The sequence below is a fragment of the Macaca mulatta genome, chromosome 9, assembly GCF_049350105.2.
Source record: "Macaca mulatta isolate MMU2019108-1 chromosome 9, T2T-MMU8v2.0, whole genome shotgun sequence".
In the NCBI taxonomy this organism is placed as follows: Eukaryota; Metazoa; Chordata; class Mammalia; order Primates; family Cercopithecidae; genus Macaca; species Macaca mulatta.
The window spans coordinates 137,045,063-137,059,657 of record NC_133414.1 but is presented as its reverse complement, the minus strand read 5'-3'; the positions used below and the strand labels follow the sequence as shown (position 1 = coordinate 137,059,657).

At 47.9% G+C, this 14,595-nt stretch overlaps 2 protein-coding genes across 53 annotated transcripts in view; one reads left to right on the top strand and one right to left on the bottom strand.

The window, feature by feature from the left end:
• Positions 1-10,152, top strand: part of CTBP2 (C-terminal binding protein 2) — a 173,262-nt gene extending 163,110 nt beyond the window's left edge. For 41 of the 50 annotated variants that reach the window (XM_015148418.3, XM_077947823.1, XM_015148415.3 and 38 more), the window contains 6 exons: positions 600-806; positions 4,014-4,228; positions 4,712-4,842; positions 5,357-5,484; positions 5,869-5,986; positions 8,767-10,152. In XM_015148418.3, the coding sequence (XP_015003904.1) occupies positions 600-806; positions 4,014-4,228; positions 4,712-4,842; positions 5,357-5,484; positions 5,869-5,986; positions 8,767-8,947 (980 nt within the window). In that variant the 3' untranslated portion in view covers positions 8,948-10,152. The remainder of the gene's footprint in view (positions 1-599; positions 807-4,013; positions 4,229-4,711; positions 4,843-5,356; positions 5,485-5,868; positions 5,987-8,766) is intronic. The other 9 variants (XM_077947855.1, XM_077947858.1, XM_077947850.1 and 6 more) reach the window with 1 other exon arrangement.
• Positions 10,153-10,292: 140 nt separating this feature from the next.
• Positions 10,293-14,595, bottom strand: part of ZRANB1 (zinc finger RANBP2-type containing 1) — a 71,385-nt gene continuing 67,082 nt past the window's right edge. For all 3 annotated transcript variants that reach the window (XM_015148410.3, XM_015148412.3, XM_077947864.1), the window contains one exon: positions 10,293-13,680. In XM_015148410.3, the coding sequence (XP_015003896.1) occupies positions 13,462-13,680 (219 nt within the window). In that variant the 3' untranslated portion in view covers positions 10,293-13,461. The remainder of the gene's footprint in view (positions 13,681-14,595) is intronic.

The window sequence follows — 14,595 nt, the reverse complement described above, 5'->3', positions numbered from 1 at the left end:
CAGGGTGCTGAACACGGGGCCACAGGATGACTGTGCACACGCTTCCGACATCAGTTCTGTCCCAGGGCCAGCCCTTGCATCCATGTGGGGGTGGAACAAGTATGTTTAAAACGTATGTTTTTTGCATCAAACTGTTAGCACACCTTAAAACCAAAAGCCATTCTTTGTCACCCCTGCCAGCTCTATGAGGAAGACCCTGAGGGGTTTGAGCCTGAGTGGGGTCCATTTGGAGGAGTCTGGTCTTACCAGACTTACCACTAACTTGCTGCCACTCCAGGTCCTTTCTTGGGACTCAGCACAAGCCCGGGAGGAAGCCAGTCAGGCCCGAGATCAGCCATAGGAGTTGGGCTGTTCGTGAGCCATGTCCTGGAGCAAAAGTCCTCCTTGGGAGGGAGGGGCGGACGTTCGGGCTAGAGCCTCCCGAGCATCAGAGCCTGAGGGCCTGCCACCCACGTGCCCAGCCCCGCATCTGCTAGACGATAAGATGGGCCTCCCCCCGTGCCAACAACCCCGTGTCAGGAGGGCAGGCTGGGAGCCCTGGGGCTTCCCCACTGATCTTGAGGTTTTGTCATCTCCGGCCTTGACCTCGTCCCTTTTAGGAATTGCTGTGTGCAACATCCCGTCTGCAGCCGTGGAAGAGACGGCGGACTCTACCATCTGCCACATCCTCAATCTGTACCGGAGGAACACGTGGCTGTACCAGGCACTGCGGGAAGGCACGCGGGTGCAGAGCGTGGAGCAGATCCGAGAGGTGGCCTCGGGAGCGGCCCGCATCCGTGGGGAGACGCTGGGCCTCATCGGCTTTGGTACGTGCCACCCTCTGCATCCATCCCCGCCTTCTCCGACGCGGGCTGGCATAGTGGGGACCCCTCGGGAAAGGCAACCCCAGCCTGCTCTTGAGGAGTCCCCAGGGCAGGCAGGGCCAGCCCCCTCCCTGTGTCGCACGGGGTAGATCGGAGTCAACACCCATCAGGGAACTCGCCCCAGAGGCAGGATCTGGGCTGGTTCGGGAAGAATGCGTGTCCGCTGCTGTCTGCGGTGTCTGGCAGGACAGCATTCTCTGCTGTGGGGCAGCAGGCAAGGCACCGTGCCCACTAAATTTCCCTGGGCAGGGGTGAAGGGCAGGGGCTGTATGGAGCTGTGTCGTGGAGAAGCAGCCAGGCTTGGGGCTCAAGTAGGGGCTGGCGGTTTAGTGGAGACCTGGACTATGGGCATGGCCTCACTCCTGAAGGCCTTCAAATGCCGGGTTGGGGTGGCAGAGTCAGGCCATCAGCTTGGAAAGCTCCTGAGAGAGGGCCAGGAAAAGGAGACACGTGGGGAGCCCCAGGAGGGTCTTCGGCAAGGTGGTGGGGGGCCGGTGCCGAGGAGAAGGTGACAGTAAACAGCCTGATTCCACGGGGGCTCGAGGAGGCCCCCACCCTGCTCACCATCAGGGTCCACACCACACCCAGGAGACCTCAGCCCGTTGCCACTGAATCTCAACACCACCACTTACCAGCTCTGTGGCCTTGTGGGAATTACCTGAGCTTTTTGCCTCAGTTTCCCAATCTGTAAGTAGATATTTGGTGGGATACATGGTATCTGCCTTTTGGGACTCCAAGAAGGCACATGTGCACACGGGGCCAGTAATGTTCTGGCCTCCGGGAGACTCCCAGCTGCTGCTCAGCCTCTGCTTGCAGCTCCGCACCTCCGGGGATGAAGCTCCCATGCTCCTCTCCCCACGAGCCCTGCCCTGGACCTGGGGTGCTGCTTGAACGAGAGCGAAGTTGCTGGACGCTTCCAGGAGTGTACATCTTTCTGTCCCCTCTACAGGCCACGATCTCCTGGGTCTGGCCTCGCCTGGGGTCTGAGTTGAAGTGCCCGGTGCTAGGGATTTTTTAAAGGACCCACCGTGTTTTGACTTTGTTGGAAAGGCAGAGGTGGTATGAACACCAGGCTCCCTCTGTCCAGGCCCCACTGGGCCTCGTGGCTCGGAAGTGCTGCTTCATCTCCATCTTCGTATACTCTGAAGCTCCCCGGGGCCTCGGTGGTCTCTGGCCAGGCTGCAGAGCCTGGGGCCATGTGGTCATGAGTACCCTGGGTGCACGATGGGGCCTCACTGGGGAAGTGCTTGTTTCAGGGGCTTCTGACTTCTTCCTGGGGTTGTTCCTGTGACTCTGCCCTTGTCATTCAACTTTAAAAACCCTCTCGGTGTATGGAGGCCAGTTCAGCCCCCAGCCACCGCCCTGTTTTCTCGAGACTGTACACTAACCACTGCTACCACCACCCTGGGTCCCCAGCACAGGGACTGTCATGGTCTCTCCTTGCTCCCTTTCCAGGTGTCTCTGTAGCCTTTGGGACTGTTGCTGCCGCAGCCATCCTGGGCTAAGAGCTTTTGCTGACCTCGGGTTCCACTGAGCAAGAGTCCCCCAGGCCCAGCTGGCTCAGGGCAGCAGGCGGGTGGGGCGGTGCTGCCAAGAGAGGGCAGCCTGGGGCTGGGGGCATGGACAGAAACTGAAGGAAAGGTAGCCTGTGGGAGCTGTGCTTTTTAAAAGGTGGTGTAGGGTGGTGGGGGAGTAGGTCTTTTTTGTAGGGAATGGGTTTTGATTAAGTCAGTAGCAGGATTAAGTCATTAGGTCGTCAGAAAATCTCGGATAAAGTTCAAGGGGTTTGTGAACTTGGGGAAAAAAAACAAAGAAATAGGACCCAGTCCCTGTCGGCACGGTTGAAATCTGGGCTTGGTGCTCTGGGCTGCTGTTCCACAGGCCCTCCAGGCCCTGGATCTGCAGAGTGTGAGCCCCACTGATTGAAGTGTGTTCGTGCACAGACACCATGAACGGGGATGGCGGCTGCAGGAACAGCAGTTGCATGCTGGGGTCCTCAGTGTCATGTTGCCAGTGCGTCAGAGAGCCATCTCTCTCTCCGTCCCTGCCACCGTCCAGTACTGCCTGCTCCAAGGGGTGACACTGATGAGGGGAGGCGTGATGGTTCGTGCCTTGCTATGCTAGTTGCCCTGCAGCTGTCCCTGATGAGACTGGCCTTATTCAACCTTTGTTCTAACTACGGCAGTTGTCCTAGCCAGGCGTCAGTTAGATGGAGCTGCTGCAGGAGGAGGAGCCATCCAGCGTTGAGGTACCCCTGAACACGGGCTGCCTGCTCGGAAATGCGCATCTTTGTCTTTCTCCCGCCTGCACCTTGGAACCATGGCTTTAAAGATTCCTTCTGTGATCTCCAGGAGAACCCAGTCGAGCATCAACACTAACCATTTTGTTTTCAAAATGCTGACAATTGCTCTGGGAAGCTGGAGGTGCTATCGAGGGGACCGCATGGGTTTCTGAAATGACATAGCTGTTGGGGAGTGGGAGACACTTCCTCATCCTGTGACACAGCTGGCGGGAGGCCCAGGCTGCATACTTGCAGATGGGCACGAGGCCCTACCAGTGGGACAGGTCCAGGCCTAATGGTCACCTGCCCTGCCTCCCGCCCAGAACACAGTAGCACGTGGCCAGTCTGCACTCGGGCCGGCCTGCAGGGAGCCACTGTGTTCATGTCACCCTTTGCAGGAGCGAGCCCAGCGATGAAGAGGCAGGACATCACTCCCTGTTATATTGAGAGCAAGTTTCTCAAACACAAAGCCCATGTTAAGAAGCCTGCAGTGCACACAAGAAGCGTGGAGAGGAGTGGGGACAGAGGACGCGGGTGGTGATGGGAGGGGCATGTGGGCTTGTCAGAACACTGTAATTGTGTTTGAAAATGTCAGTAACAAGGAAGGGTTGTTTTGTTTTGTTTTTAACAAAATTCCTGCTGTGGCCAATATAAGCAGCAAGCACTGCGGTCCTCACCTGTCCGACATTGGCCATGGTGGCCCCTCGCGGGCAGTGCTCGACTCAGGCCTAAGCTTTGGGCACACAGTTTCTCCGGCAGCAGCTACCAGCAGGGATGGCAAGCCCGGACTCAGCTCAGACGCAATGGAGGTGGCAGCGCTGGGGCGCGGGCTGTGGACTCACTCACCTGGACGCTCTGTTTCTGTACAGGTCGCACGGGGCAGGCGGTTGCAGTTCGAGCCAAGGCCTTTGGATTCAGCGTCATATTTTATGACCCCTACTTGCAGGATGGGATCGAGCGGTCCCTGGGCGTGCAGAGGGTCTACACCCTGCAGGATTTGCTGTATCAGAGCGACTGCGTCTCCTTGCACTGCAATCTCAACGAACATAACCACCACCTCATCAATGACTTTACCATAAAGCAGGTAATTTGAAAATAGATGCCATGGAAGCTTCTGTCGAAAGGTGGTGGCACTTGCTGGTGGGCACAAGAGGGACGTGGAGGGCAAGGGAGATGGTTTCTGGATACAATTGAGCAGGGCAGAGACCCTGCGACACACCAGAGACAAGTCAGGTGAAGCCCTTCCTCGGCTGAGCCGGGCTAAGCAGAGACGGACAGGCGCTAGCCAGGACCCAGCTTCACAGGCTGCCCAGAGCCTGCCAAGAGGCCCGCAGCTCGGCACAGTCCAGCCTCTCCACCGTGTTGCTTCCTGTCAGGATCAGCAGAAACAGCCCTGGCTTCCAGCCATCACCAAAACTTCCCGCTCCCTTCCCTCAAACTGCAGCACACACATTAAACCACTTAGACCAATAAAACTCCTGGCTTGCAGCTTTCTTCTTTAAACCTTGGTACAAGAGTCTTCCACCATGCCAGTGTGCCTGTAACCGGCTTTTCTTTCCTTCCACAGATGAGGCAGGGAGCATTCCTTGTGAACGCAGCCCGTGGTGGCCTGGTGGACGAGAAAGCCTTAGCACAAGCCCTCAAGGAGGGCAGGATACGAGGGGCAGCCCTCGACGTGCATGAGTCGGAGCCCTTTAGGTGCGTGTTGCCCTAGCTGCCTACCAGCAGCCCACAGGGCCCAACTCCACACCTGACGCTCACACTTTGAACTTGAGGCCCTTTTCCCAAACAGGTCCCTGGGCAGGAAACTCCAGAGATGACATTTACAGTCTCTGTTTTTCTAAGGATTGTGCTGTATTCTAATCGTAAAAGGACTGGAAGTTTCCCAAAGGTCATCCGGGAAAGGAGAGGCAGAAAATTGGTGGTGGTGGCGGTGGTTCTGGTCTTTAGACAGACAGGCGTCATCTCTGCCCTGGATTAGAGCAGGACAAGCGTTCAATAGAACTGGACTTTTTGATCTACCAATTACAGTTCTTACAGAATTTTGATAATTACATTCAACCCAGCCTTCATAAAATACCATCACAGAGGTTCCTGTATCCACGCTATCTATGCAGCTACTTTCCTACACGGCCAAGAGCTCCCTCGTGCTGAGGAGGGCAGGGAGAGTATGCAGCGTTTCCCGCTTACTCTTTTTTCTACATTTTTCTAGCTTTGCTCAGGGTCCGTTGAAAGATGCACCGAATCTCATCTGCACTCCTCACACTGCCTGGTATAGCGAGCAGGCATCACTGGAGATGAGGGAGGCAGCTGCCACGGAGATCCGCCGAGCCATCACAGGTGAGCACCTCCGTGCCTCTGGCCTGCCAAGGGCAGCCTCAGTTCCACAGTCCAGCCAGCTCCCATCCTGCTGGCTACAGGTGGCTCTTAACAGGTGGAATTCATTTTTAGCACCAAATGTATATGACTTGGGCCCTGTTGATTTATGTAAGCCCTGAACTAAACTTCAGAGAAGGAACCATTCCCTTTAGGCCCAGACATAAACTCAGGGGTTTGGGCGGGGCAGACAGAGGCTGAAGGTCAGTGTTGAAGAGCTCAAGCACTTGGGCCTTTGGATGTTTTACGTTTTCACAAATGCTTATTTCCCCACATAAGCAGCTACAGGTGTAATGTTAAACTTCTTGTGATTTGTAAAAATATGATATTTTAATCATCTTACCCTAGGTCGCATCCCAGAAAGCTTAAGAAACTGTGTGAACAAGGAATTTTTTGTCACATCAGCGCCTTGGTCAGTAATAGACCAGCAAGCAATTCATCCTGAGCTCAATGGTGCCACATACAGGTGAGAAGAGGAACTGACTGTATCTCAGCCTGTGAGCACCACACCCTGGGGCCCCAAACTTGGTGGGAAGCTTACCTCCCGCAGATGCTACAGCAGGGCCACAACAATTGGCCTTCTCAGCAGGAACTGTGTGCACTGCCCCCTCAGGTCTTCCAATGCCTAATTTCATGGAACAGAAGCTATTTTAAAAGGGAGTGGGTTCGGTCACATGTGATTGACCACAGGTGCTAGGAACTGCCTTTCATTCTAAAGCCATCTTAGAACCAAAAGGCTTCTCAGCCACGCGTGGTAGCACACACCTGTAATCTCAGCTGCTAGGGAGGCTGAGGCGGGAGAGTTGCTTGAACCTGGGAGGTGGAGACTGCAGTGAGCCGAGATCACCCACTGCCCTCCAGCCTGGGCCACAGAGTGAGAGAACGCCGCCTCCCGCTCCCCCAACCACCAAAAAAAAAAGGCTTCTCATAGATAAGATGTTCAAGTGCACAGGTCTGTGAGCAAGTTCATTTTCTAATTTGAATCTTATGTCCACGGAAGGCATTCTGGCCAATGAAGGTACAATCAACTCAGGATAATGACCTTGTCCACATGCCAAGAATGATGCGTGTAGTTTGGCTCAGCCAGGAAACGAGCCGTACTCGGGAACGCAGAGTGGGGTAAAGACAGGAGCCCTCCCAGGGAGGTGGTTTCTTTTCTGGTATTTCCCATCCACGAGTCGGTTTTCTCCCACCCCCTACCACCCCCACCCCCACATTATTGCTGGATTCCCAGGAAATCAGTAGCCCCTTCATGCATAAAGTTGCAGCCTTGAATCTTAAGAAAAATTTTTACATACTCTAAACCAGGGTTTCTAGCTCTTGGCAATAGATACATTCGGGGCCGATCATTCTCTTCATTCGCCTGGCCTGTGCATTCTAGGACGTTTAGCAACATCCCTGGCCTCTACCCACGGGATGCCAGTAGCACCTCCCACTCCCACTCATGATGATTGCAAATGTTTCCAGATATTGCCACACGTCCCCTGCTATAGCCATAGTGACGACCAGGGTGCGTTTAGTTTGTGTAATGAAGGCTCCGACCCTGAAGCAGCTATGCGGTGCTTGCAGGTCACGTGGCTGTCTTCACATTTCCTCCAGTCCCATCCTTTTGGTCCTCACAAGTATTTTCAAGCCCATCATAGCATCAGATCCCCCTGTTGGGTGAAGTTGGGGGCCCACCTCTTCATGTCACCATTGTATTTATCCTTCACGTAAGCCGGGGCTCTTAGGCCCCCTAGAACAGTATATGTGCACTGAGGAAGGGACTGGAAGAGGACCCTCATGACCAGAGTCCTTCTGAAGGTCTTGGGGATTTCTGACTGGTGGTGACAGGATGGCAGGGTGGCTTCCACAGTAAGACGCCTCCTCTACCTGGATGATAAAGGGTTTGGGAACTATGCCCTGCCTCCTAAGTCTGTGTGAATACACTGAGTTCCACTTTACCCGAGGACCCTATGTTCTGCGGGTGGTGAATGCAGTATGTCCTCACACAGCACCTCGTGCTTGCAATATAAAACCAGCCCAAGCCTGGGCGTTCTGAGGAAGGCGGCCCCCCAGCCAACAGCCAGCAAGCATACCACTTCCCATCGCAGGCCATGGGAGTATATAACCAACCAGCCTAGAAAGTTTAGTGAGTTCTGGCTGCCATAATTGAGTAGCATTGACTGGGTGGCTTGTAAAGAAATGTCTTGCAGTTCTGGAGGCTGGAAGTCTGAGATGAGGCTGCCATCAGGGTCAGGTTCTGGTGAGGGCCAGGCAGCTGACCATCAGCTTCTTCCCGCATCCTCATATGGCAGAGAGAGGGCCAGAGCACTAACTAGACTCCCTTCTCTAAGGGCACTCATCCCATTCATGACCCAGTCGTTTCCTGACCCAGTCACTTCCCAAGGGCTTTACCTCTTAAGGTCATCACCTTGGAGGTGTGGGATTTGAACTGGAATTAGGGGGATGGAGGGAGACAAACATTCAGTCCCTAAGAGTCCATCGTGCTCTGTTGGGAAATCATTTTATCAGTCAGAAGTAACTGGTGAACACTTGGGAGTCCATTTTGTACAAAGTGTTTTTTTTAAACAGTAGAGTATATCCACATTCATAATTAGTATGGGCTAGTATCTTGTTATCTAAAAGCTACAAAATTAGTGGCCCCGTGTTTTGATTGGACTAGTTTTTATAAATTAGTTGGCAGTGTTTGAGACTTCTCCTTGCTTTGGGGATAGGGAGGATAAACTGTCCCATAAAAATTGTTAGCCAGGGCCGGGCGCAGTGGCTCACGCCTGTAATCCCAGCACTTTGGGAGGCTGAGGCGCGCGGATCACAAGGTCAGGAGATTGAGACCATCCTGGCCAACATGGTAAAACCCCGTCTCCAACAAAAATACAAAAATTAGCTGGGTGTGGTAGCGTGCACCTATAGTCCCAGCTACTCGGGAGGCTGAGGCAGGAGAATCACTTTAACCCAGGAGGCAGAGCTCACGCCACTCACTGCACTCCAGCCTGGCAACAGGGTGAGACTCTTGTCTCCAAAAAAAAAAAAAAAAAAAAATTGTTAGCCAGGCGTGGTGTCTCTAGCCTGTACTCCCAGGACTCTGGGAGGCCTATGGGGGGGAATCACTTGAGCTCAAGAGTTTGAGACCAGCCTGGACAGCCTGGCAAAACTGCCTGTCAGAATGCTAGAAGTAGGAAAAGAGCTAAGAGCTTGGCAACTCTGCCCTCAACTTACTAGGCCCTATTTCTGTGTGTTCCTTAGATATCCGCCAGGCATCGTGGGGGTGGCTCCAGGAGGACTTCCTGCAGCCATGGAAGGGATCATCCCTGGAGGCATCCCAGTGACTCACAACCTCCCGACAGTGGCACATCCTTCCCAAGCGCCCTCTCCCAACCAGCCCACAAAACATGGGGACAATCGAGAGCACCCCAACGAGCAATAGCAGAGAATGCCAGAAGGTAATCATTCAGATACACTTGGGACCAAGAGACAGTGAAAAATAGATGAACTAAGAGAAAAAGAATCTGATGGTCTTTGTAACTGATTCTGGACATATGCATCATTGATGTTGCAGTGTTAAAACTACAAGAGCTAGAAAACTGAAGATGTCGTCTGCTTACAGAAGCGCTGAAAGACTAGGATGTGATTTATTAACGACCAACTTCTGTTATTGTGTGTTAAGTTTTTCATCTGTGCATCAAATCACAAAGAATAAATAGAGCTTTTTTCTTTCTCAGTCCCTTGGGCACAGCAGGTCCTGAACACCCTGCTCTACAATGTTGCATCAAGAGTTCAAACAACAAAATAAAAAATATTAAGAGGAAATCCCCATCCTGTGACTTGAGTCCCTTAAGTCTACAGGGACTGGAGACCTCTTTTTGCTAATAGGAAAATCACATGACTACAAAATGGGGAGAAAACTGTTTGCCTGTGGTAGACACCTGCACGCATAGGATTGAAGACAGTACAGGCTCCTGTACAGAAAAGCGTCTCTCACACCTGAACTGCATACTGAGCGGGCAAGTTGGTTGTAAGTTCAGTAAAACCCTCTGATGATGCAAAAAAAAAAAAAAAAAAAAAAAAAAGTATTAAGTTTCACAAGCTGTTTGTACTCAAATATATTTTCTCAGTTTCAGATCCTCTGCTATTTTATTGAGTGGAAAGTCTTGAGCTGAAAGGGTTCAAGAAGAATAATGTTGCATTTCCTTATGTCTCAGGAAACACTTTTTATGGTAACTTGTCAGATTGTCTATGAACAAACCCACTTTTTTAGACATTGATAAAGTCTTCTTTTCTTCACGTGATATTTTATACAAGAACACTTCAGATGTATTAGATGTGACTGATTTTAACAAATCCTGTTAGATTTGTATCAGCTAGTTCCATGTTCTGCTCATAGTCTTTTGTGAATCATTGCCTTTTTGTTTAAAAAGATGGCCTATTTTGAGCCTTTGTATAGGTACATTCCTGTTTTTGTGACAAAAGAAAAACTTTAAAATTGTCCCAAACAGAAAAATAATGGCTATCAGAAGTATGTTTTGTTTTAGTGTGAGTTACCGTTACTGTATTTGTTTATTGTAAAGGTGGACATTTAGCGTTCAGTGCAGTTTTCAATAAAAAGTAATTAAAATTTGTTAAGTTCTGAAATTCAAGTACATCTCACTAATGTAAAAGTTCTCTACTTGAGATGTTTAAGGCAACTGCATTGTCAATTAGCCAGTTTCCAACTCTTGTTACTACAGGGTTCTGCCTATTCCATAACCAGACTCAAGAACGCTGACAATTAATTACCTCATGTGATACAAAGTTTAATTGAAAAATCAAAACCTCACACAAGTCCATCATTATCAAGTCATGCCATCCTTAAGATGTAAATGGTGGGTTAGAGCTAAGTCTTACATTCAAAAAAAAAAAAAAAGTTGCTCAACTTAAGAGTTCTGATTTTAATTTACCCCAAAGCAAAATGGCCTGGACCTGGTTCAAGGCAGGGAAGTGACCCTTGAAACTGTTTTGCCAATAACCTAACAAAATATTTACAAAGAAGTGTTGCAAAATAGTCCCATGAGTTAAGAACTTAAAGTTGATTTAATGGATCTTCTTTTTAAATAGAATTAAACCTTTATACTAAGTGTCTGCTAAGTGTCAATTAAGTCCAACAATTCCAGGTATCAAACTCCCTCTGAGCTCTTCCTTATACTTCCCTTCCCATTAAAACAAAACAAAAAACTCATGGTGTCTTACAGCCTTTGGCTTGCCTGGCCTTGTCTGCTCACTCTAAGGTGGTGGCCCCATCCCAACTCTACCATAAAAGTGTCCATTAACACAAGCTCACATGGAGAGAGACGGCACTCATAGTTACTGACCTATCACCCCAGGAAACAAAAAGGTAGTTTAACATCTTTGTAACCACTCTCAAAGAGACAGACTATGAAATATGCGTGGAAAGGAGGCCAAGCGCACACAGAGTATCTTACCTTCACATACGTGAAGTCTGGGACACGAGGAACCTAAGAGTCAAAAACATAAGGCAGGTCTGAGTCCATGGCCCACCTGGGTTTTGTTTAATTAGATCTTGGTTGCCCAAACCAAAATTTATATACATGTATATGAATTTGACTCCAAGGAAGAACAGGTCAAAACAAAATGCCATGCTCTGTTTGCTCTATGCAAAGAACCATCAAGTCCACAGAGCAAAGGTATGACTTACTATCCAGAGTCAATCATTTATCAGAGTCTGTCACCTAGCCATGTATAATCTTTGAAAAAGGACTATATTCTATCTTGGGACAATAATTATGGCTGTTTAATAGTTCAAGAGCATAATACAGCATTGATTTACCAAAAATTTTGGCCTTTAACAGCCAGTCTATGAAAACCATTTAGAGCCCCATTCCTGTCTGTAGCCTAGGAAATGGAACCATCTTTAATTCTTTCCCACAGGGAAGAATGCTGCACCTATCACACTATGTGGTCAGGGTCACTGATAATAAATAAATAAATAGAGCGCGCAGAGGAAACAACACTCACCAAACCACGACACACAGTAGAAGCTAAGTACGGAGCATACACTCGCTGGACAACGCTGCTGCAATGCAGACTGCAATGGCTACATGCTTTTCCCCCTAACAATTCTCTTTGGCTTCTTCAACTGGGAAGGCAGATTTTGCTTAACAGGCAACTAGAACAGGATCTCTGCCCACTAAAAAATTATCCCTATACATAGAGAAAAGTTACTACAGATGCTAAGTAGTCAGAATGCTAACATTTTCTACAAACTCGATTAACTAATTATTGGCCAAAATGAAAGCAAACAATATAGCCCATTTTTAAGAACACATTCACCACTTGAAACAGCAGCATTTACATTATATCAAAGATTCATTTCTACGGAATCATACTACAAAAATCATTTTTTCCTGCAAGATTTAGCATGCAGCAAAAATGATCTTTTCATCCTGGGAACACTTTTTTACTGAGTTTTTGGGGGACGGAACTAAAGACATGACAGTTTTGTGGGTATTTTTCTATTTTTAGTATCATTCTGGCAGCAAATTTGAGGTTGTACACATTTCATTATCAACTAAAAAACAAGCAAATACTTTAAGGTTTTCACAGCCTTTTCATCACAGGGAAGGGAAAAAAAAATACGTGTGTGTGTGTGTGTGTGTGTCATCTTTCCAAATTCCTGGCCACATCAATAGTCTAGAAAGTGCTTATCAGGACACCAAGTATTTCTGTGTTCCTGAGATAGGTCTGAAATTTTTACCCAGTATTGAATGTATACCTGAAGTGGTCAAATAATACTTCTTATAAAAAAGTTTTTCTACCTAAGATTATAATTTTAACTTTAAATAAGAATGGCCACAATTAACCAACATGCAAAAATTCTCAGACTAAACACTGAGAAATTCTTCATAGAATGCATTTACCACCTTATTGCATTTTTAAAATCTTTATTCTGTAGTGAGTGGGTGTTCCCAATCTGCCTAAGCAAAGGCATGCCATGCCCTTCTAACAAGATTTGCTTAGAGCAGAGGTGATGAAAGGAAGAATCCGAAGGCCTATGGCATGGCAATTTGGGAGTAGTACATTGTGGATGGAGTCCAAGTGAGCAAACTGCACACAATTCATTTAGTGACAAGTGGGCTTGCTCCCTTTTCATCCAGGAAAAAAACTACTCAGACCACTGCCCAGAATCTGGAATAAGAACCCTCATTTTAAGGTATTCTTCCCAACAAATAAATATCTAAATATCGAAAGGGGGCATATCAGAAAACTTAAGACATAATAACCAAAACCAAAACCCTCTTCAAAACAAGTAAGCAATGTCTATATTTAGTTCACTCTAAAACATTCTTAGCTCTTCTTGCAGTTTGTTCCTAAAAGATTTGATTGGATTGGGCACAACAGGAACTAAATTATTAATAAAATAAAAGGTTATTTTTATGTTTTGGTGTAGATAATCTGTACAAAACGTTTCCAGATCTCTGAGACTTAGATGGATCTTTTAAGGTTAAAGTAGAATGTCAGGTTCTACTGAAATAATATCTTAAAGGAACAAAGAGCCATTTGCCATGTGCTTTTTCTAAGTGCCCATGCTGAAAAAATTTTCTCAATAATATGAAGATGCTGGTACAACTTTTCCTATTACACAATTTCTTACACAACCACATGCGTTACATTTATAGACAGATTTACAATTTGAAAGGGAAAAAAGTTCTGTCTTAATAAAATTAGGTTTTTTTTTACAAACTGTAGTCCAACTAAAGTTCTCTGTCCCATCACGCAGCAGAGGCATTATCTCCATGAGGTGTGTGTGGTCCAGGAAAACACTTCCCCGAGCAGATCCTGCCAGATTTGGTTCATTCCATGATGTCGACTCTGCTTGGAGCACCACACTAACTTTAGAGTCATTACAGATCTGATGCCTTGGTCTTCTGCTGTTCGATTTTTTTGTCATTCATCTTCATCATCCTCATCTTCCTCTCCATCGGACAGGGATGTACACGGCCGGATCTGTCGGTAGCGGTCAAGCCATTTTTCTACCATCTGAGTGACCAGGGGGTGATTTCGCCGCCGAGAGCTCTTCTGCATGGCAACCAGAACTCCCCCCTCTGTCACACAGCAGTCCAGCCACTCCCTGAGCAGTTTTTCTTGCTGTTCCTCATTACCTAGCTTTTGGAGGAATATGAAGACAAAGGGAAAAATCATACAACAGATCAGAGACTTGGTAGGAATGTGACATGGAAACCAACAGCTGGTATGCTAACTCATGAAAAGGCCAAAGCAATCAACTTTTCACATGGTTTTGATCTCTTGGAAGTTTTGTGTTTAAAGTCCAGTTTGCTCTGGTTAAATTTAAAAAGACATCAATGGCAAATTTTTCAGAAAAAAACTAAAGAGAAAAGCACACTAGAGGGTAATCTGTTAGATAAAATAACAAAAAACAAATGTCCTAATAAACTGATCCTGGCAAGCCACAGCTTCAAACACATGACAAGGTAAGTTTACTTAGTCAGTTATGTACAAGCTGAAATTATACAAGTTACGGTCTATGAATTTTTCTTCATGTTGTGATTATAAACGTTTTATGATAATTACTAGTATATTGAATAAAAGACCAATACTTTTCTAAGAATACTGGCTTTCTGAAAGAGCGCTGTTTTTGTACCTTCTCACCACCTCCCCTGTCTGATCTATACTACCCTTTCACTCCCCTTCATCTACGATACCTGGTATTCCTGCTCCTGCCACTGCACCAGAGCCCCAAATGTTCCTCTTCTCGGTAAACTAGCCATTGGCTTACCACACTATCCAGAGTAAAACCCAAAGCTTTAAAAAGCCTTCAGTGAACTCCACCCCATCCCTATCCTCTCTGACCTCCCTCCCTCCCTCCCTCCACTGCCGCCTACCCTCTTTCCCTGTTGCTTACTCCTCTTAAACCACACTGGCCCTGCAATTCTTGGAACTCTGCTTTCAGATAAAAACTTGCTTCATTCCCTAAATGCCGTATTTAAATCACAAACCTCATCTTTACTTTTTAAAACCCATCACCACCTTAAGTTCCTTGATGTGTCCCCCATACAGCAG